The sequence below is a fragment of the Citrus clementina genome, unplaced genomic scaffold, assembly GCF_000493195.1.
Source record: "Citrus clementina cultivar Clemenules unplaced genomic scaffold, Citrus_clementina_v1.0 scaffold_3, whole genome shotgun sequence".
Lineage (NCBI taxonomy): Eukaryota > Viridiplantae > Streptophyta > Magnoliopsida > Sapindales > Rutaceae > Citrus > Citrus x clementina.
The window spans coordinates 7,145,742-7,168,581 of NW_006262339.1; the positions used below are offsets into that span (position 1 = coordinate 7,145,742).

Here is a 22,840-nt window from a genome sequence, read left to right on the forward strand (position 1 = left end):
GAATCTGAAAAGAAAAAAATGGCTTATTTGTTGTTCAAGATCTGAAAATAATAATATAAATAATTTGCAGTACAAACAAAATTATTGTATAATGGGTTGAGCTTTTATGAAATCGTAGATAAACTAATACTGAAAGCATATAAGAAATTCTTGACTTGGGTGTTTTGATGATATGAATGTATGAAAAAGAAACAAAGAGGAAGCTTTAAGGGTATGCTTGGAATTTTAAGAGTGTACAGAATAAAAGTTAATTGTTTTAAATATAATGAATGAGTGTCCAAAGTAGATGAGTGTTCTAAGTATTTTTTAGAGTGCAAATAGCCCACCCATAATTAACACTTCTTTTTTAAATCAGAGTAATGGGAGAGAATCAACTATCATTTTTTTTTCAAATTTACACGAAAAATATAAATAAACCAAAAATTCGTCAGCGTTAATTCGTTAATCCTCAAAGGAAATTTACTTACAACATCAGAGGGCATTTTTGTACTTCCATGTAGCTGTCCCTATTATTTAGCATTCCATATTATCGTTCCTTAATTATTTATTAAAGGAAAAATGACTAATACGAGCCAACGTTTATGAAAAAGGGACGAAACACTCCTTAATATTATAAAGATTATGGTTTATCATTGAATAATGAACTAAATTTATTTGATTTTAGAATAAAATTAGGCCAAACGAAATATTAAACAGCGTTGGAAATAAAAGTTAGTGATTTTAACCATTATAAATAAGGATATTCTTATAATTTAATTAACAATCAATGAGTAAATTAGGATAAATAATAAATTAAATTGAATCTCTAAACCAAAATTCTTATTAGGGTATGTTCATAATATTGGATAACCAGCAACTATTTTTCAAGCCCATGTCCATGTCCTTTGTTATCTAAATGTACGGGCTTGGGTCGGGCCGGGCTCGGGCCGGGCTCGGGCCGGGCTTGGGTCGGGCCGGGCTTGAGCTTTATTTATTTATTTTAAATTTGTTAATTTATTGTAAATTTGAAATAAATTAATGATCAATAAGTTATTATAATCATAAATAAATTAAAATAATGAATATTTTAAATTAAAATAATAAATAAAACAAATAAAAACTCATAATTTTAATTTTCTTTAATACTGAATTTTCTAATTCAACCACTCTCTTAATTAATTAACAAAAAAAAAGAATTTAGCATCATAATTTTAATTTTTTTGAATCATAATTGATTTATAAGTTAAGAATTTAAGTTTTTTTTAAAATTACTTTTTAATTTTAATTATATTATTTTAATTTATAAAATTATTTTTTTTTTAAAATAATGGACTTAGACTTTATCCGGACTTTTTTTTCTTAGGCCATTATCCAAGCTCTCATGGGTGAGGGTCGGGCCTAAGCCCGCGAGCCTGAATTGGGCCCAAATAAATTTAGACTGACCCGGACTTTATCATCCCTAAGTCTAAATATCTTTTATAGAAGCATCAGTAAATTATTTTATTCTTTTCCTCAAACGGTGGGTGTATCAGACATTTTCCCCTTATTAACAAGTGAATGCGTTGTCATCTTAATTATATTTTCATCATGTCAGACAAATAAACTCGTTTGGTTATCTCTGTTAAAAGAAAGAAATTGTGAAGTAACTGCTTCCTTTATCTTCCTCCTTTCTCATCGTCAGCAGTCACCACCTGCGGCGGCAGGAATTACAATTACAGGTGCCCCCGCCAGCCAAAACATTCATCAAGATTTCATTGTTTTTTTTTTTTTCAAGTACGGGCGGTTTGTTTATCAAATCAATTGAATCCGGAAAATTGCTTTCTGCTAGATTTTGAGGATCAATTAAGCTTCATTTCTGGACGTGTATTGGTTGTATGTATGAATCTTCTTGAGCAATTTTCGATTAGTTTTCTGTATTGCCCTTGGTTGCGAGCATTAGTTTAATTAGGGTTTTTACTAAAAATCTTTTTTGTCTCTTTTAGCAGTATATATGTTCGACGAATTCCTCGTGGTGATTGTGCATTAGTGACTTGAACAATATGATGATGGGCAATTTTTTGTTTGTCCCTTTGGCGGAACTCGTAGTGTTTCTTTACCCACCATTGCGTTTTGTTATACCTTGTATGTGCGTTATCTTCTATCTTGTTGGTTTTGATTGTTAAGTTTATCCACTTTGGCATGATTGGTGAGTTTGATTGGCAGCGTGCCGTATTTTGCTTCCTGTTGACTGATTGAGATTTTGATCAAGTGTTCAGAACTTTCTTCTGTATTTATTGGTGGATAGAATGGTAGATTCACCTTTTGAAGTCATTCTGTTGTCACTAAACATATTTATGTGCAGATGGCGTTGCAAGAAAAGTTGGATAGATTCAAGAAGCAGCAAGAGAAGTGCCAGGAAACCCTCAGCAACATTGCAGCCAAATCAGGAGCTTCAAGGGCCACAACAACTTCAAGGCCTACACCTGCTGCAGCATCAACTGCTGCAAGATCTTCTCCTCCTGTTAAATTTTCAAATGATACCGAGAGACTTCAGCATATCAATAGCATCCGTAAATCTCCTGTGGGTGCTCAGATCAAGCGTGTCATAGACCGGCTGCTGGAGGTTTTAACTTAATCTTTGTTTGTAGTTTCTTCATGATATTAATACTTAAACTTATAGCATGTTTGCAATGTTTCCAATAGCATAAAACTGAAAATTCATATATTATGATTTGAATAATTGGCTGGTCTACACAGTCTGATACTTAATTATGTTTGCTTCAATTTGTTGCTGGAGATTTTAACACTATTTAGAGGGAAAACATTTTAGTACGGTCACATGGCTAGAGGAGGAGGAAGGGGCTGATACAATTCATATATCTTTTGTCAGGTGAATTTGAGGCAAATTTGGATGATGCATGTCTTTATTTGATGTGATTGGGCCTTTAAAGAGCAGCATAAGCAATCAATAGACATTTGGAATCATAAAATAATTTAGGGTGATGGCTGATGTTGTATGACTATAGCAACACTCGTTTATCAAGATTGCAGATTATTGATCTTTCACTTGAGAAATTCTGCTTCTTGATGATATAGAGCATTGCTTTATATCTTCAATTACTTAATTTAGGTTCAAAAGTCCGCTGAAACTGTGGTTGAGTACGGTATTCAATGCACCCTCCTCTATTTTCTTAGTATTTCGTCTTTTCATCCTGTTCTTATGGGATTTTTGTTTTCAAGGAAAATGTGCAGACTTTATCATGGCAGTAAAGAAGCAACAGTCATTAATAACAACCTTATGAGTTATTGTGTGTGTTTTTGCAGACAAGGCAAGCCTTTACACCGGAAGAAATAAATAGAGATTGTTACGTTGATGTGAATGCTAATAAAGCTGTTTTTGACAGCTTGAGAAATAACCCAAAAGTGCACTATGATGGGAAGCGTTTTTCTTACAAGGTAATATTCAAATCTGTTTACATCCGAACTTTGTGGTTTAGGAATCTTAGAATCATTAGTCAAATGGTTATTAATGGCTAATTATTGGCTTTCTTTCTCTCCCCTAAAATATCTAATATAATGTTTTATTGCAGTCGAAGCATGATTTGAAGGACAAGAGTCAACTACTAGTCTTAGTGCGTAAGTTTCCAGAAGGAATTGCTGTGATTGACCTGAAAGATTCATATCCAACTGTGATGGAGGACTTACAGGTATGCCACATTGGAGAATTCAAATTGTAAACATTTATGAACACTTAAGTATGTGCATAGAAACCTCTAAGAAGAATTATTTCTTCTGGTGAGAACATTGATGAACCTTTAATTGCGTCAAGTTTGTGAACCTGAGTGTATTTTGCCACCAAAGTCCAGTGGTGGTTGATATCTCTAGAAGTTCCAGTAATGAGCCTTTTCTGGTTACGAGGTGAATAGGCTTGAATTGTGAGCTCATCTTGACAGATTGTGGGTGCTAAAGTGTGTGTGTCATTATGAAAGAAGAAATTTTGGTTTGATAAAATGCATAATTTTCGTTTTTGACTAAATGCATTAAGGTTAGCTTTGGTGAGCCATACATCTTGTTGGATAAATTTGATAGTTTTGTAATTGTTAAAATGCGTAAAAGTTTATCTTCATGAGCCATAAAGATGTCAAAAGTGAAGTTTTTTGGATTCATTTTTGTTTGATGTCAGCAATTTTAAAATCTTGGATTTCCTTACAGAGAGAGCAGCTACCTGCCATTGTGCTATTAATATATAATATGTGTGGATTAATATATTCTTGTCTTTTAGCTTATTCCTTCCTTCAATAAAGCAACGGGTCCCTTATTTTGTATGGTAATACTGGAATGGTAGCCTAAATCCTGGTTCTTGGTTTATGTTGTTCATATATGCAACTGTTTGTTACAAGATCATTCTTTATTATAGGCTTTAAAAGCTGCGGGTCAGATTTGGTTGTTGTCAAACTTCGATTCACAGGAAGACATTGCCTACCCTAATGACCCCAGGGTACCTATTAAGGCGGATGATGACCTTAAACTTCTTTTCCGAGACATTGCATTACCTTCTGACATGCTGGACATTGAGAAGGATCTTCAGAAGAACGGCATGAAGCCTGCTACCAATACTCAAAAGAGGAGGGCTGCGGCACAGATTCAGGGTATTTCCTCTAAGAACAAGCCAAAGAAGAAGAAGCATGAGATCAGCAAGAGGACTAAGCTGACCAATGCACATCTTCCGGAGCTTTTCCAAAAGCTTAATGGCTCTTAAATCTTGGAAGTATCAAGGGCTTGCTGTACTGCCATGCAGAGAGTTACATTTGGCTGAGACATGTTACTTTGATGAGGTATCAAATGGTTTTGCCTGGGTATTGTAGATAGGTTTTGTTTTACTGGTCTGGACCAGTGACGAGCCATGCTGGAGCTTTTATGGACCGTTGACATTTAAAACTTATGGGTGAATGAAATTTCACCTGCCTAGTAGAGGCTGCTTCCCAATCTAATTGTTATACTTGTTAAACATACTCACCTTATTTTCGTCTGTATTTGATATAAAGGTGCCCAATCTCTTTTGTAGATTGTTCTGTTGAGAAACCACCAAAAAAAGTGAGGAAAAAAAAATTGTATTTTGGTGAATTCTATTATTTGCTCAATGTGAAGCTCTTTTTGTCTAAACTGTAGCAAAGTTCAAATGTGATAAACCAGAACCTTGTGCCGGGGAGCAATGTCATCTTTCCCCTTTTTTTCTTTTTCCTTAGATTTTCTATCTTACGGTCTTGTTCAGTTTTAGTTCTGGAAGTAGAAACATAATCGTACAGGTATTTTGGCAAATCCATATTCCCTGCCTTTTCAGTTGCTCATAGGTAAATTGTGTGATGAAAACAGGGAGCTTCTTTTTTGTTTCTTCATTATGTAAAGTGGGTAAATGTGCTTTTCTCTATAAATTAACAAGGCATAATTACTTCCATTATTACGTCATTTATTCTAATTCTTTTTAATGCTTTCAGTTTTTCATTATAAGAATAACAAAATAATATATATATATATATATATAGAACCACAAAATGCTAAAAGGGCGACTCGGATTGGCTATGCATAATGACAGTGGATAATAAATAAGGCGCCAATCCAAACCGACTATTTAAATGTTCGTTATTTCCTAACCACACGTTTTTCTAACAACACCCAACGCTTTCTCACTACCAGAAGCAGCTGAAGGCGAAAAGAAACCGATACAGCTCAGCCCTCTACCCCAGCGGCGGCTGTTTATTTTAAACCGTGAGTTTTTTAGTTATTGCTTGAAATACACGAATACGTTAAACTTCTGATGTTATTTAAATTATGTTATGAAAGATTTTGAAAGAATCTACTAACAGATTTCTTTTTTTTGCACTTGCTTTTAAATCATCCATAGCTGCAAGTGTAATTTGTTTGCAAAATTATGTAGCAGACCTTTTAGCATTTGCATTTCTAGATAAATCAGAATGATGATTTATTGCCTGTTCTGTGTAACGTATGATTGCTTGTTCAAGTACCAAAGCTCATATAACACATTATGGAGACTTCATTTATAATTATGCGTCCATTTCTTCTTGTTGAATGAACTTGAACCCAATATTTTTGTAATTTTGGCCTACTGGTTTAGGCTACATTTTTTGTCTGTAGTTTCTAGATACTGTGTCGCATTAAGTTTTTTCATGATGTTTTTGTTGGTATTGTTAGAGTATCAAGGTCAGTTCTCACTGTATGTTTCCACACAATAATATTCCCTTTAATCTGGCTTTACAATTTGTGTAGAATTGTTCCTGTTTGTGGCTGATTGATGTACATATTCAATTTTGATGCATATGACTAGCGCATGTGTCTAGTTGCAAGGAAAAATACAACGGCTATTTGAATCAAAGCCCAAATTCCTAGATGGTATAATCCTTTGTGAAGCAAAATAGCTTCTATTCCATTTGGGTTGGTTCCATATTGCAGTACAGTTTTCCTCAATGGTGGAAAGCTGGTTGCTAAATGGATCTATCTGAATTGCTTTGAGTATCAGAAACTTCTGGGTAGAGATTTTGCTCTTGGTTGCAGTTATTGGCTGATTAATTCATTTGGCAGCTAGGTATATGCATTCGAGTTCGTGAAAATTTTGAGAACAGCATTTCCATCCTTAAATTGTCCGACCTACTGAAGACAATCATTTGGATATTAATCAAGTTTATGCAAGTCAGTGATGTCCCATGAACTTTCTTTTTGCCAATGAAGAAGTGAATAAGATTTGCCTTCAATTTCAACATGTGTAATGGTAATTAGCTCCAAAATTCTTAGATATATAATCTTATCTTTCCTCCCCATAATACGGAGTATGCTTTAAGCAGATACTGATTCCTGATACGCTTTGTTTATGGATTGAATTTTAATATCAGAGACAACTATTCACACGGGGAACATTGATTGGAAGTATTGATTAGTTAAACGATCTTTCTTTCACAATCTGTACAATCTCTGTGGAAAAACCTTCTTTCTAGTGATTGCTATATATTTTGTAGTTGGGGGTTTTGAATTTATATGTGAGCAGCTCAGTTTACAAAGTATGCTTTATTGCAGATTTACAAATACTTTGATATATCAAATTATTAGATTCTTTACGATTTGTTTGTTATTCTAGTAATTTAGATGAACTGTATCTTTATGTTCAGTGTAAGGGTGGTCCAACAATGAACAACTAACAATGTAACTTAATCTTGAATTTTCCCCATTTCTGTGTGTATTTATAACCGTTTGACGTAAGCTAAGAGGCACATGGTTATGTTTGAAGAGAAACATATCCTTAAATATATTGGATGGAGCCATGGAGACCTATGTTTCTTATCCAAGTGCAAATGTAGTTACATCCACTGTAGTTAACCCCAGGACCTGTTTTTAACTCGGCACTTGCCCTAAATCAATGGGAAAAAGCAACTTGTCTTGTACGATTTAGGCAATCTCATAAGTTCCATTCTCATTGATAATGACGGAGAAAAAGTGTATTACACCATAAGGCATAAGATAAAGATATTTCCCTATCTTTTTCGCTCCATTATTCTCCTATAGGGACCCCCTGAATGATCGTACTCACCTCTTTGCATTCAGAAGCTTGCATCAGAATGATGTAAATTCAGCATGTGAAGAGCCCTTCATTTTCATTTTTTATTCTTAAGATTATTATATCATTGGAAGTTACATCTGGGAATCCTTCCAAATGTGTGGTTTGACCTGCTAGAAAAATACAACTAAGAACCATATGCGAATTTGCAACTAAAATATTGTTAGCTTTCTTTCTTATGAGTAATTTAAACTCAGAAGAGCATAAATTTTGCCCCACCATTCACAATAGTAGCAAATAAAAATAATCCCTCCAAATTCAGTTACAAAATGCTTTTCTCTGTGGCCATGAAAGGGAGGTATACAGTTACCTAATTAATGATGCAGTTCAGGCTTTTCTGATGCATCATTTACAATTTCTTTTTCTAATACTTGTCCTCTTAGTCGGTGGCTAAAAACCATTTACTAGGCTATCTTTGTACTTCTTCTTACCCATGAACTTCCTCTTCACCAAGTCCTCATCACCTTTCTAATATTGCTCTTAGTTGTTTAACACACGATTATATTATTTAGAAAAGCAAACTAACAGCCCATCAACTAACATATTTACCAGATCATGCACCAGTTATTGACATGATTGAACTTCATTCTTTGATGCAGGTGTTGAAACATGTTACATATAATCTTCCAAAAACATTCAAACAAAAATAATATTACAACTCTTCAGAAACTATGATATAAGTTTGCAACCTTTCCTTCTGTATCTATTACACATCTTTGTGAAGAAAGACAAAAAGAAAACAGGAAAAAAAAAACAAGAAGCTAATCTGTACTATATACTGCAAAAATATTCTTTTACAAGATGGTAAAAAGATTGATCAGTTGTGCAGTGGGTTCGGTCCACCTGGCACTGCTCGATAAGAAACTCCATATACAGGATTGGCCACTTCTTTTCTTGATGCTTCAGGAGCTTTGGCAGGGAAATGCCATGAAAACTTTGTATGGATTTCAGTTGTGTCTGTTTGCTGGGTTTCTTGATCATCAGTTGTTGTTTTGGGAACATATCGACAACTTGAGAGTTGGCTAATTGCAAGAATGATGATGATGATGATGACTATAAATGGGGGTCTGGGATTGAGGATCTTCATGATTTCGATGGTGAAAAAAAGCTTAAAAAGATTGTTAACAAGAGTTGAAGAGGCTAATTGTATTGAGTTTGTTCATTAATAAAGGCTGGTGAGAGGTCATATATACTATTAATATGGGATCAAGCAACCTGTGGTGAAGATAGAGCCAAAACTTACAAATAGTCTGTGGAACTGACACTAATACCCTTGTGTTTCGATATATTAGCATCATGTCACTTACCTACCTAAAAATCTTGTTATATGCGGTAACCTGCAACATGTGCATCTACATGTTTGCAGCTGTTCTGAAGTGCAGATATCTCTCAAACAAGCATCCTGCTGGCCAAATGTTTCAGTGAGCATCAAGATTGCTGAAAGAATTCGATCAAATGGAAACTGAAAATGTTCATCTACTGAAAGGTTTTGCTGGCATGATACAACATGAAAATTTACAGGGTAATTTTGTCATTCTGCGCCTGGTAGAGTGCCAACTTGAAAAACCATTTTTTCCAAGAACTGCTGTAGGAGTTGACTTTACATTAATCAGATCTCTATCTCTGGTCTTGTTTCCATTTGGGTTTTGATTATTTTACTGGTTATATAATAATTGGTGGATCTCTCTTATCATCCTATGGGTACTTGAGGCACATTCATCGACGCTCCGTGCATGACAAGTGGTGCACATGTTTGCTGTTCCTTAATCCTTTTCTTCATCACATGTTCTTGCTTCCAAGTAATTGATTTCACTCTCATTCAAGAGTTTGGTATTCTCTGTAGACACGTTTTAACAATGAACTCCAATATGCGAGAACCTTTTTTTATGGTTGTTCCAACAGTAGCTAGCAGCTTGATTGGGATTGAAGATATGGCTCTTGAATGAAGGAGAGAATCACAAATATCGTACAAAGTCATATGCATTTGGATTTAGTTGAAGAAGATATAATTGTTTTAAATACAAGGGCCTTGTACCACATCAGCAGATGAGTTGCTATTGCTCAAGTGGAGACAATTTTTTTGGGAAAAGTTTGAAATTTGATGAGAGCGTAATGGAGGGTGATAACGCAAAATGATATCATTTTGAAATGTTATGATGAATGGCTAAAAAAAAGTCATTTTCCAGGAAATCTTTAGAATGCAAGCCAGGACCGACCAATTGGAATTTTACCTCATGCCTTGCAGAACAAAATAATCTTTTAATATAAAATAAATGTTGTGGGGTTTAGGCTTACGGTTGTTAAGGAAAGACAAAATTTTAGACAAGGGCTTAGAGATTGAGCTATAGGGCAAGCTAGAAGATGAGGCAGTTTTATAAGGCCTTACGAGAACAAGATTAACAAAAGTCGTGACAGCAAGACTGTGGCCGCTACTTTACAACTTATGATTAATGGTTAGAGTTTTAATTTTTACACAGACTTTTATAACAAGCTTTTGCGTAATCTTGGAAGCTATATATAATTTTTTTATCTAATGAAGCGACAGACTTTTTTTTCTTCTATCTTGTGATTCTAAAGAGCTCATCGTTGTTGTTGTTTTTTTTTTTTTTTTACTCTCCAAATCTGCGCTCATAGGCTTGATTTATGAACATTAAAAAGGGTGGCTGTAACATTCTTTTATGTCTCCCATTTAGGTTCTTGTGGGGGCTTGAAATTAATTATGTATGAAGAAGATGTGGACCACACTAGATTTTATTATGATTTTGTCCATATCATAGGTAAAAGCAGTTGAGTTTGGGACCCTAAAGAATTGATCGAATGATTTTTAAATAATATTTTTTTGGCTAATCACCCATGTTTGATTTTGGAGAATTTAAGAAATCAAAAAACTAATTCATGTTTTTTTTTTCAATCCCTCTACTTTTTAAATAGAATAATTACTAGATATAAGGAAAAAAAAAAGATTGACTAGTGGTAAGGAGTGCTAATTCTAAAATTTAGATTCCGAGTTCGAGTTTTAATGAGTATTTAATGTGTTTTTGAATTTGATCATACGCCCTCCCTTGACATCCTTTAAAATCTTTCTTGGAATAAGAATTTCGATATCTTAACATTTAATAAACTAATACTTTAATTAAATAAAATATTGGCATGTTAGTTCTCAGAATCAACATATTAAATTATAATTTGATTAATAATATTAGTTTAATTAATAAAAAAACATTTTAATACAAATTTTTATCAATTTACGGAGATTACACCATATTCAATCGAAAGCACGGTACCGAAGTGCAGAAACCTATGTTCGAGGCATGGGCCAATCACTAGGCATGCCCTAGTGCTTAAATTTGGCCTTTTCCCAAGGACCAGTCAACAATGGCCAAACTTTACAATTCTTAAAAGGCATCATTGCCACGAGCCTTTCTTCCCTATGTGAATCCAAAGTCGTGCATTTCTTCTTTTTGATTACAGGAAAGGTACAGAAAAATTATTTTACAAGAGTTTGTTGACCATTTCAAAGAATTATACGAGTTTGAAAGGAGAATCGAGACTTTCACACAGCCTGACTCTTCAGAGTCAATGCTCGGATCATTTCAAGATTTTTAAGCATATCTTTTCAATGTCAACATCTAGGAATACAAACAGTTGTTTTCCTGCATGTCACAAACATAATTATTCTTATGGTTGAGTAGATAAAATAATGAAATGATGCCCTGAATAAGAAGGATTTTGTAGATTGGGCATCTGATGTTCACAACACTTGCCTCCTCCAGAACTCAATAGATTTCCCGGATATGTTCAAATTTTGGGCAGCTGAGATGATTTCTTTGTTTACCATTCTTAATATCCGGTGTATGAAAAACCAGCCTGAGATATCACGACTCGTGTATATTTATACACATGGAATTATTCTATTGGCCAATTGTACACACACCAACCAAAGGTATCAAAGACTCTAGATGATAACTTGTGTTCTAACAAGCAAGCAGGAATTAAGAGAATATACCAAGCTCAGGAGACAGAAGTTAATTGACAAAAACCACAAAAATGTCTGCGAAAGTTGTTTTATTAGCCCACTATATAGTATGAGTGCCAATAAGTATGACAGGCAGAGAGGGCTATTTCTACATGCTCACGTTAAAACGCAAGAGACCTTATTTCGTCATCTCGCCAAAGTCCTTTGTCATACTCGTACCACCCGAAAATGTTGTCATCATCATACTCGAACTGACAGATACTGCAGGATTGCACTTGGCAAGTGAAAAACTCCCTAAGCCGGGAGGCTTTCCCCAGGATGAAGTTATCAAGTTGCTCGATTGCCAGAAGAGGACCTGGAAATTGAGGGATCTGTCCTAGCAAGCAATGAGAAATGTTCAATGCCTCCAGACTACCCATGAGTGTCAAAATAAGGTTCAAAGCATTTTTATCTACAATTGAGGATCGTAGACTCAAGACCTTAAGCTCCGGGATAGACATAAATAAGGACATTGCGAAGTCAAGGTCGAAAGAGAACATAACTTTCAGCATAGAGAAGTTCTTGCAATTGGCACCTATCACCTGGATTATGCTGGAGGCATTAGAGATGAATGGAACAGTCAGAGATTCGAGCCCTTTCCACCACTGGATAGCAGAACGGAATCCATCCACTGTTATTTCATTACAAGGTGGTAAAGCAAGATGCTTAACCATGGGAAACCTGCAGAATATCAAGTATCAACATTATTTCCTGATTCAGCTGAACTTGATGCTTTTTCGTACTTTCACTTTTAAAGGAATTTACTTTTAATTTAAAAAAATCAATTTTAGTAAATTTTCAAGTAAAGAAACAGGAGAGACCTAGTAGCTGCATAAACCAAGTGCTCATCTTTTAGGTAGATGGAGTAATTGAAAATCAACCGTTTCACTGTCTTGCAACTGAGAATAGAAGCATTATTCAAGATATGCATGGCATTCAACCAACTAGAATGGCCGTCTGACAAACCATTAGAGTTTGAGGGAAGAATATCAAAGGCATTGCACAGCAGTACATTTAAGTCCAGTGTCTCCCAAAGAACTGGATCGCGGCTTGCTGCTCGCCATGAGCTGCAAACCTTGGAAACTGCAAAGATCAAATCTGTAACCCTAAGTGCCATAAAAATTTTCACAAGGATGTCATAATGCATGTTTTGCCAATTTCGAGAATTTGAACCCTGACTGGTCATTCCTCCTCCTCCAGAAAATCTTCCTATAAATATGCAGAAAAGGAAACATTGTAATCAGAAAATCAATGAAGATTAGTTGTCATAAAAAGGACGTCTTCTTTTGCTATGGAATAAAAGCTAAGAAAGAAATTGTGATAGGTTATAGGCAGTAACCCTGTCGAACTGCAAATGTCTACTAACAGTTCCTTACAAACCCATTAAATCTGATCTTTCAAACCTGTTCGAACTCTTTCAAATTGATCCATTTGTACATATTTGAATGATAAAGTTGTAAAAGCAAAAGGAAATAGCCCTTCATACCCAATGATTCTTTGATTTTAGAATATTAACATGTGGATTTGTTATTGCATGCATATGCAAGACACATGGCAAGAATACTGAAGAAAAGGTTCTTGAGAAACCTAACACAACTCTGTAAGCTATTAAATTCTTATGCAGGAAGATTTTTCAGTAACTAATGGTACCGAGCTTCATTGATCAAAACAGGCATAACTAGTTCAAACAACAATAAATTTGTTGGAAAAAGACTTTTATAGTCTAATACTTCTATGACACTAATTAAAATGCGATTTCATAAAATCTTAAATTTCTGTAAGAATTTTTAGTCTATATTGTCATTTATAAAGCTTATCTTCCCACATCATTAGATCAGTTGCGAAGATTTTGATCTAAAGGGGAACTCAGAGAAAAGACTGAAACAGTAAGAAAAAGATCTCAAGTTCTAAGATGATAAGCTTCAAAGCTAGAGCAACATGGACGTCTGCAATGTACATCATGACATTAATAATTTAATCATAAGTGAAGATTATGGCAAACACAGCTCATGCCTGTCCAGCCCTGCGCTATTGTATGATTCTGTCTTAAAAAAATTATTTAACAATCTTTCTTCTCTAAGATAAGAAAAGTTACAGGGAAGAAAACCATGACTGTTACAGCAGCAACCATTACATGGCAAAGCATCATATACAGAAATAAAGATCCACGGGATTGTGAAACTTTCAGAAAGTTTATCACCCTAACGAACAAAAGATTTACACTCGAGAAAATAAATTTATTAAAGAGAGACATGGAAGAAAAAAGTGGTGAATATTCCTTTAAACAACAGCGCATAATGTTTAATATCCAAATAAATGGTATTTGCCATTTAAAAATAAAAGCATATGCAAAATGCTTAGGGAAACATTTCATTCGCTGTTAAAATTACAACGTGGACATAGCACATGAGGACTTCTTCAAGACCTAAACCCCTGATAATCCAAAGAACATTGTGTTCCAGAAATCCTTCATTTTAAGTTTCCTGTTCTTTCTTTCTTTTATGGCTGATAAATCTGAAGGAAATTTTATAACAATATTCATTTTTCCATATAAACTACTCTAATTTATTACAACATGTGAACTTGCATAAGGCAACTCAGACTACCAATAATTTATGAAGTGCTGTCCTACTTCGGATAATAATTGCCACGTACATTAAAATGTCTGACATTGAACAGCACACATTAAACTATCTCGAAGATTCAACTAACCATATAACCTTGAGATCGCACCATAATTATACATTAAGACTTTGAGAAAGCTCAATTTACATTCTAGAAGAGTTGAATATGCGTGCAATTATAAGTTTAACTATATCAAGAACATTTTCTTTCTCCGAAAAAGAAAATAATAAAAGAGAGTGAAAACAACTCATGCCATGGTGACACGTGAAGCTTGTGAGAAGATCCTGACAACCAAAAATATGGGAACTGTTTCCTACTTCTCATCAGAGGAACCTCATTTTCCACATAGGATCTTTATTAAGCTGGAACCTTTTGGAGGACAATAAACTAATTATGTGAGGCTCAAGCATAAACTCGCTTCAGGTAACATGCAAATATCATATCTTTTTCTTTTCTTTATTATTCTACATTGCTTTTTGTTATTTCCTCTGATCCTGTTTCTATTTTATTTTACTTAAAACTTATTATCCTTTTCATGAAAATTTGATTAGTGTAAAATATAGAAATTACACTCAAACTGATATAAACGAGTAGGAAGACCTAGATCCTAAGTATTCTAGTAAACTAAAATTGAAGGGAAGTCACCGAAAAGACTCCATCTTACCTCATCAAATATCTTACCCTTAGGGTCTCTAGAGCTTGAAATTTTTAGTTAGACTATGGAATTATATTTTTTACAAAAAAAAAATAAAAAATTGATCTATGTTTTCAGCAGCATGTACCCACCTACCCCCCCCCCCCTTCCCCTCTCCTCCCATCAAACAAAAACATGGAAACACTCATGCATTAAGAAATTAAATCAAGCAGAGAATAGTATCAGGTGAGGAGTGAACTTACCTTCTGTCAATCTATGTTAAGACTGTTTTCTAGCTTTTGAACAATCTCAATGAAATAAGAAAAGTCCATTCATATACAGGGAATCTGAGATAACTGATGACATTAGTAATGCTGTGAGTAAGATAAACATAGAAGAGTCCAGAAATTGAAAACCAGCATTGTAATGCATGAGTTAGAAAAATCTTACTACAGGAAAACCAGCTTGCATGCTTGATTGACGTGGCACACTGTCATTACCAATTGCTTAAATGTATGATGTCATCCAGCTAATTCCTTCCATAATTACAATATGACCAACATCAAAATTGACCATCCTTTAAGTACTCCTTATTAGCATTGCCCCCTTTTTTAGCATAAATGAGTGCATTAAATGTTTACTGTTTTGAGGGTTTAACTACACATTAGCACTTCTAGGACTTCATGAATGTAATTATAGCTAGGTTAAGACTTAACCATTGTTGTGTATTCACAAAGCACACAGCAATGAAGAAAAATTGATGTGCAAATCTCCATTAATATCCAGGGATAGTAGCCAATTTAATGTGATTTCCTTACATGGTTATTCTTACTCACTCTTTTGTTGCTTTACTAACTAGGTTCAAGACATGGAGATGTTCAGAAAAAGTTAATTTGAGTCAGAGATAAATCATTGCATCTCATGCCAAAAAAAAGTCAATTAGAAGTAGTTAGCCAAGGAAGTCAACAGCACAACACAAGTAAGAAAACGGAAATAAAACAATTTTCATCCGGTGAGCAAATTCAGAATCAGCCCATAAAAATAAATAAAGAAACTCACGCTACAGATGTAAAAAGGATCCATCAAGAGGTAAACCAATCAGTTATTTGAACCAAGTTACATCCTCTGTTATTGCATTTACAACACCGAAAACACTCACTATTTACTTGTATTGAAAATACTCGACTCTGTAAAATTCCATATACAAAAGTAGATAATATATTGAATTCTACAAGTTGCCCCCGGGAAATGGCAAACATCTGTCTTTAAGTGTTAATAAATTCATTAATATCCTATTTCAAGAAACAAAATTTACAGAGTATAAAACCGCAAGTACTCCATTTATCTGCTTTGGTTCTGCACAAACAATATCAATTGGAAACCGAATACTTGGCATGCTCATACAAGTGGGGGAAAAGTTGAAAACCACGGTATTCTTTCACTAGTGAAAGACTCCATTTGTTATTGGTGTCTAGCTTTTAGAGCTGTAGCCATATTCGTCTCGAAGTAAAGGCGAGAATATCCCACGGTTGTTTAACAAAATACTTACATTACGTTTAAATTTTTTTTCCAAAATTATTACTTAAAAAGTCATAATCTTATCAAACATGATCAACAATATACCAGTTAGAGTCTGCACAAGATAGAAACCAAACGTAAGCAGACTTACATGTTGTCGACTGAGCATGAACCAGTCTTTGCGGAACAAATTTGTTTCTTTAAAATCTTCGCATCCCTCTGCTCTGAGCAAAGAATTGGGATTGTTGATATGGTGGGAAATGAAGAAGAGGAAACAATTTTTTTTTTTTTTCCGCAGGGGCTTTGCCTGGCAAAGAGTGAGAATAATTTGCTTAAACAGACAGGAAGGTTTCATTTTTGTTTCTTTTCTTGTCGTTCTCAAATTCAAAGATATTATAAATGACGGCGGAATAGGGTTGCCGGAAAACATGTGCAAAGAAGAAAATGACTTGTGAAGCCCAAACTCGATGCATTGAGCTTCAACATTGCAGTGTGATTCTCTCGACATTCAAGAGAAAATTCAAAGCTTTCAAGTGCTTCCAAATTGACGAGACTCTTAAAAATTCAACACTTCATTCACAATTTAGAAGTTCAAATTGGATTCGATTTTGGAGGATGCTCGGAGAGGATTACGTGGAACCGAAACTCGGTTCGGTTTAGAGTTTAAATACCGTTGGGTTCGGTTTTTCATATTCGCTCCCGGGTTCGTTACAACTTTCGATGATGCCTAAATTTCAGACATTGATGATATGAATATATGATGATACCTACGGCGCAGCTACGGTGCAACTGTAGTATCGTGCTACAGTTATCTTTAACTGTTGAATTCATTTAAATAGATGAAGTTTATTAAAATTTAATAATTGGGTACAACTGTAGCATATGATACCACAATTGCACCACAATTTTTTTCTAATGTATATCCATAATACCATATTTTAAATGCATAATAATATTATGTTAGCAATAGCACTTTCATTCAATTGTCCCTGCATATTACAAATCTAAATAGGGTGAGACACTAAAAGATTCCATTGAGACATTTGTCATTCTTACCTTTTAAGCTTAGACGATATTAAGCAAAAAATTAATTACAAAAGTCATACATGATTTAAGATTTAAAATTTTATTTGATATTTTTTGTTCAACGTCTGGTTCATAATCTTGCAATGTATACCAGTGGGATAGGGATCCATCAATATATAAAAGAATTAAAACCTCATGTCATTTGTCCAATTATTTCACATACACCGTTGAATTTCCACTGTAATTTAAAATATATATATACACAATCACTAAACTTTCCAAGTAAAAAAAGAAAAATTACTACCAACATTAGGATGTCAATCTCAATAATAACTTTCATTCTGATTGGGGTTGGGGGGGAAGAAAAAGAAATATAATTTAACATCTTGTCACTTTTACAAAAATTTCTTCTGAAGTACATTGGTCTACTCCATGATTCAATAACCCCCCAGGTAGCTCCGCAGCTAGCAACATCAATGAATAAAGCGCGTATATTTGGTCTATTTTCGAAGTCGGATACCGGGGATATCTTTCAATCCCATTTTCAATGCTGTCTTCCTGAAGAGAGGGGGAGATCTCTGCAAACCAATGGATTGAGCAAATTTGTTTGCTAGCTCAACAAGCGTTGTCTTATCCCTCCCAATTTCCCTGATCGAGTTGTAATAACCAAGCCAAGCATGATAGGCTGCCTCTTTAACGTTGTTATCGATTTTAGCCATGTGGTTGTCCATCTGCAGATTTTAATTTATTCAAAGCATTATGAATAAGATATTGGATGGCACCAGTGCAAAAAATTGAACCAATGCATGTGACAATAAGTTAGACATGAACCTGAAGTTGAATTTCTGGATTTAGATGTGGCAACTGAAGTTTGTCAAGGGGCAGATCTTTTAAATCATCCAGGAAATATTCTTCCCATGGGGCAAGCAACAAGACACCTTCTCCTTCTTTGCCTTCTCGCCCTGTTCTTCCAAGACGATGGATGTATTGCTCCCGATCAGGAGGAATACCCACCTACCAGTAGGCAGTTTTAGATTATTATTAGAGCATGCTTACGGCTTATGCACAGGCCAAAGGCTAATAAATCAACATGCATGCAGAATAAAATTGACAGAATCATCTTGGGCTTTATGAGTACCTGAACAACTGAAGTAACATCTGGGTAATCCATTCCTCGTGCCGAAACATCAGATGTGACAAGAATTAGCCGCTTTGACGCCCTGAATTCTTCAGAGATACGGTCTCGATATAATTGAGGCTTTCTAGAATACATCTCCCTCACATTCATCTTCATTTCCCGCAGAAGCAAGTACAAGAGGGAGGTTACCATCCCAGTTGAACAGAAAACAATGACCTGAAGACAACTTCAAATTGGTAGGCCTTAAGCAAGTAAATAGAAAATGAACAAAATCCAGACGTTAATCAACTTACCTTGTAATCCGGAGTTCCCAAGATATGCTCCTTCAATAGATGGTGCAATATTTGAAAATGCAACTCGTGAGGCGCAACAAGACAAGATTGCTTAATCTGCACTGACCAACACTCATTAAATTGTGTTGTTTTCCAAGTGTAATTCATCAATAATCACAGAATCCTTTGTTAAGAAACCTTTTTCCGAATTCAAATTCCCTAAGAGGAGTTCATTAATCAATACATTGAAATGGTATAGACAAAGCAGATTATATAAAAAGCCTGAATTTTAATTGACAGCACTAGAACAAAAACATAAATATTGTACTTGCTCACCTTAACAGGAGTTTCCACCGAGCCCAGTCCAACTGTATCAATATATGTGTGTTCCCTTTTCAATACAAGCTGAGATATTCGACGAACCTGTGAAATCATACGTAATGTCAATCAAAATTTATTTATACAGGCAAGGAAAAGTACAGATGTTGGGAAAAGGACAACTAACCTCCTTCGGCATTGTTGCAGAAAACAGCAAGGACTGCCTCCGACGGGGCAAGCAGTCAACAATATTTTCCACATCCTTCCGGAATCCTAGGTCTAGTAAGTGGTCGGCTTCATCGAGTACAAGCATTTTCAATCCCATCAGGCGCACAGATAATCCGGACTTATTCTCAATATGATCCAGCAACCTGCCAGGGGTTGCAACTAGTATCTGCAAAGTTTTAATTAACAAACAAGCAATCATTATCTTCATAGCATATTTTGTTTCTCTTTCACATTCTGCTGATGTATATTTGCACAGTACAGTCAAACATGCAGCCAAACCTGGCATGGATCTGATTCTAGGCGTCTTTGATCAACTTTAAAACGTGTACCTCCAACTAGAGTTAGCACGCCTATGCCATCGTGATTCTTCAGCAGAGCAATAGCTTCTGCTGCTATCTGACTCGCTAGCTCTCTTGTGGGACAGAGAATAAGAACATATATAGGTGGCACCAGTTGAGTGGTACTGCTACTAGTGGCCTTCAAAACTGCTTCAATTGCAGGAAGCTGTTTGTGTTTAGCAGCAACACAGGCAAAAAGAATATAAAGTACTATTTAATTCACAAGAGCACAGGGGGATTTGTTGTATACCAAAAAAGCTATACTTTTTCCTGTGCCGGTTTTAGCTTTGACCACAGCATCCTTTCCTGCTCCATAAAAGAATGAGAAAGAAATATTTAAGATGCATAGCAGCTTAAATCCAACACATTAGAACATCATGTTCAAAAGGGTTACAAGAGTGCTTGTCTAATCAAACTTCAGAAAGGAGAATAATTGCTATTCCAGTGCTTCCACAGATAAAAGCTTGCTGACTTGATTCTACTCAAATAACAAGTAAACTTTAACATTGACAATAACTAGCACTAGTTTTAACTGTGACTGACAAATCGGGAAAATTCCAGTTTTCACATGCAACAGAGATCAAACATATAACAAAACCTCTAAAGCAGCAGTTAACATACCCTCAAGGCAAGCAGAAAGAGTAGCCTCCTGTACCCTGGTCATTTGAATGTAGCCAGCAGCTGTTAGTGCCTTGATAGTCAAAGGAGATATACCACATTCATCAAATCTGTAGAAACAAAGACCATTACCATCACCAATCAACACATCGAGATTCCACAATCATAATCAGTACATAAACCAGCAACCCAAATTTTCTTCCTACAGCCAAAAACTGCCAGATCAACTCCTTACCTTTTCTGACTAAGAATTGGTTCCTCTTCTCTCTTCTCCTTCTTTTCCCCATTTCCGTTCAACTTATTCTTACTAATTTCTTTTCTAATCAATTCCACCTGCTCCTCAAAATCATGCTCATCCTCAAGACTCTTTAATGGCACTCTCTTTGTTATTTTCATATCATATTTGCCCAAAGATGCACTACTCCCCATCTTCTTCACGTCCCTCCAACCTTCCACTTTCTCATCAACATCCTCAGAGTCAATATCAGAATCATCATCACTTGAAGAACTCTCATTTCTCTTAAACCTCCTTTTGCCCACAAAACATTTCTTCTTCATAAACTCACTCATATTCTTCGAATCACCATTTTCACGATTATTCCCCAAATTACGGGCAAAAGGTTTTGCTTTATTTCCTGTGTCAAAACCAGCTTTATCTCTAGTGGAAGAACCGTCGTTTCTACAAAAATTCCTCTTATCTGTCCCTGAAAAATATGCTCTCCTGACAAAATCCATCACATTTCTTGACGGAATCACAGTTTCACCATCGTTACACTCTAAATTAGGCATAAAAATCAAACTTGCGCTCTTGCTTCTATCAGAAAACTTACTTTCACTTAGCACCGAATAGTTCCTAGTTTTCACATTACTACCACTGTTAAGATTTCCACTATTATTAACTGAATTACGCTTATCTGATATCAAGCCCCTCAAATCAATCGGTGCGCCAGCTAGTCTCGGCCGTTGATTCGCTTCTGCACCCGATCGAGGCCGTTGCTCCGATTTCACAGGCCCATCGTCCTCATTCCACAAATCCTCAGCTCCTTCTTTCATGAACCGATCAGCTAACGCCTTAACATGCTCGTCGGGACTCATGGGTTTGTGCTGATTGGTTTCGGAATCCGGGTCGGCTTTATCAAATAATTTGGTCCGGATTTGGGAACGAACGCGGGCTTGGTAGAGCTGTTTCTCTTGCTCGAGGAGACGCTTTTCTTTCTCCTTGGCCTTTTTCTCGTGCATCCGCTTCCATTGCCACTTGTTTAGACCGCCGGGGAATGTCCGTGGGCCGCCGCCCATGGGTCGGGCGAAGACCCGGTTGAACCAAAGAATGTTTGTTAAGGGTTTTGAACGTTGGAGGAGAACCGAAGAGGACATGGTGGCTTGTTTAGTTTAGGGTTTTAAGAGAAAAATGACGACGATGGTTCAGGCCTCAGGGTTTAAGAAAGAAAGTAAAGGGGGGATTTTTAGTTTGTTTTATATTTTAAATAAAGGGTTTATAGTTAACGACATAAACCCTACGTTACATTAGCTGTATGTTGCAGCTAAAAATTTTTAAACCCTTAGAAAAGATAATAATTATTGAAAAGATTAATAATTTTTATAGTTTTATTTTACACCCCCAAGCTGCAGCCAGGTAATAGAACCGTTAGTCTTTTATTTTTATTTTTAAGTTCTCCATTTATATTTATAGCAAATTTAGTACTAAATTACTCAACTTTTTTTTTCTATTTTATTTAATTGAATCTCTAACTTATTTAATCTTATATCTATTGAGTATTTATTGATTATATTAATGGTCTCTTATTTTAATATATCATGATAATCAATATTGAAGCCTTTTATGAATTGTTTAATTTTATTAAATTCTTTACTTAGTTGATCTCTTAACTTATTAATTTATTTTATATTTCCTTCATTGAAATTATTAATTTCTAATATTTTGTTTACCCTTTCTATATCATTTATAGATTAATTTGAGCTTTCTAATTTATTTAATAAATACAGTGACATTTAATTTAATTGATTATTTCTTCACATGTTTGAATCATTGATCAGATCAAATGGTTTAAAATCTTTCGTTAAAGGTTTTGGTAATTTATTCAATGTAACATCTTTTTAATAATTCATTAGATTTCTAATATATATATATATATCACATATAATATCTCTTATAATTCAAGATACTAAATTTAAATTAAAAAATCTATGTGACATCGCTGATAGTATGTATTTAGGATGAAAAATAGATTGAATGTGTGTGTGTGTCTATGTGTTTGTTAGAAGAAAAACCTAGTCTATGTCTTAAGAGAGAAAATAAATTATAAATGTAGGTACAAAAATTTATTCAGAATTTGTGATTTTTATAAATATATAATAACAATTTAAATCTTTATAAAAATATAGTAAAAACTTTATAAAGTTTTAAAAATAGTTATAGAAGAGATGGATGAGAAAACCATTAATTATAAAAAAAAATTAATGAGGACTTATTTGAAAAAATAAGTAAATATATGATTAAAAATAAAATT

At 34.8% G+C, this 22,840-nt stretch overlaps 3 protein-coding genes across 4 annotated transcripts; 1 reads left to right on the plus strand and 2 right to left on the minus strand.

The window, feature by feature from the left end:
- The first annotated feature begins 1,487 nt into the window (after positions 1-1,487).
- Positions 1,488-5,197, plus strand: LOC18046484 (general transcription factor IIE subunit 2). 2 transcript variants are annotated; one of them, XM_024188745.1, is made up of 5 exons: positions 1,488-1,752; positions 2,321-2,581; positions 3,283-3,414; positions 3,549-3,665; positions 4,376-5,197. In XM_024188745.1, the coding sequence occupies exons 2-5, from the start codon at positions 2,321-2,323 to the stop codon at positions 4,715-4,717; spliced, it is 852 nt and encodes a 283-aa protein (XP_024044513.1). In that variant the 5' UTR covers positions 1,488-1,752; the 3' UTR covers positions 4,718-5,197. The 2 variants fall into 2 exon arrangements, with proteins under 2 accessions (XP_024044513.1, XP_006440585.1); XM_006440522.2 differs by having other exon boundaries at positions 1,488-1,697.
- Positions 5,198-11,282: 6,085 nt separating this feature from the next.
- LOC18048620 (F-box/LRR-repeat protein At3g48880) lies at positions 11,283-17,026 on the minus strand. The gene is made up of 3 exons (XM_006440524.2): positions 16,526-17,026; positions 12,419-12,806; positions 11,283-12,278 (listed from the first exon to the last, which is right to left on the minus strand). Exons 2-3 carry the CDS (start codon positions 12,781-12,783, stop codon positions 11,720-11,722), a joined length of 924 nt encoding a protein of 307 aa, XP_006440587.1. The 5' UTR covers positions 12,784-12,806; positions 16,526-17,026; the 3' UTR covers positions 11,283-11,719.
- A 584-nt stretch (positions 17,027-17,610) lies between these two features.
- On the minus strand, positions 17,611-21,773 carry LOC18048621 (probable DEAD-box ATP-dependent RNA helicase 48). Its single transcript, XM_006440525.2, has 10 exons — positions 20,548-21,773; positions 20,316-20,422; positions 19,945-20,000; positions 19,636-19,860; positions 19,316-19,522; positions 19,147-19,233; positions 18,832-18,927; positions 18,539-18,754; positions 18,232-18,414; positions 17,611-18,131 (listed from the first exon to the last, which is right to left on the minus strand). The coding sequence occupies exons 1-10, from the start codon at positions 21,684-21,686 to the stop codon at positions 17,901-17,903; spliced, it is 2,547 nt and encodes an 848-aa protein (XP_006440588.1). The 5' UTR covers positions 21,687-21,773; the 3' UTR covers positions 17,611-17,900.
- Between the last annotated feature and the right edge of the window lie 1,067 nt (positions 21,774-22,840).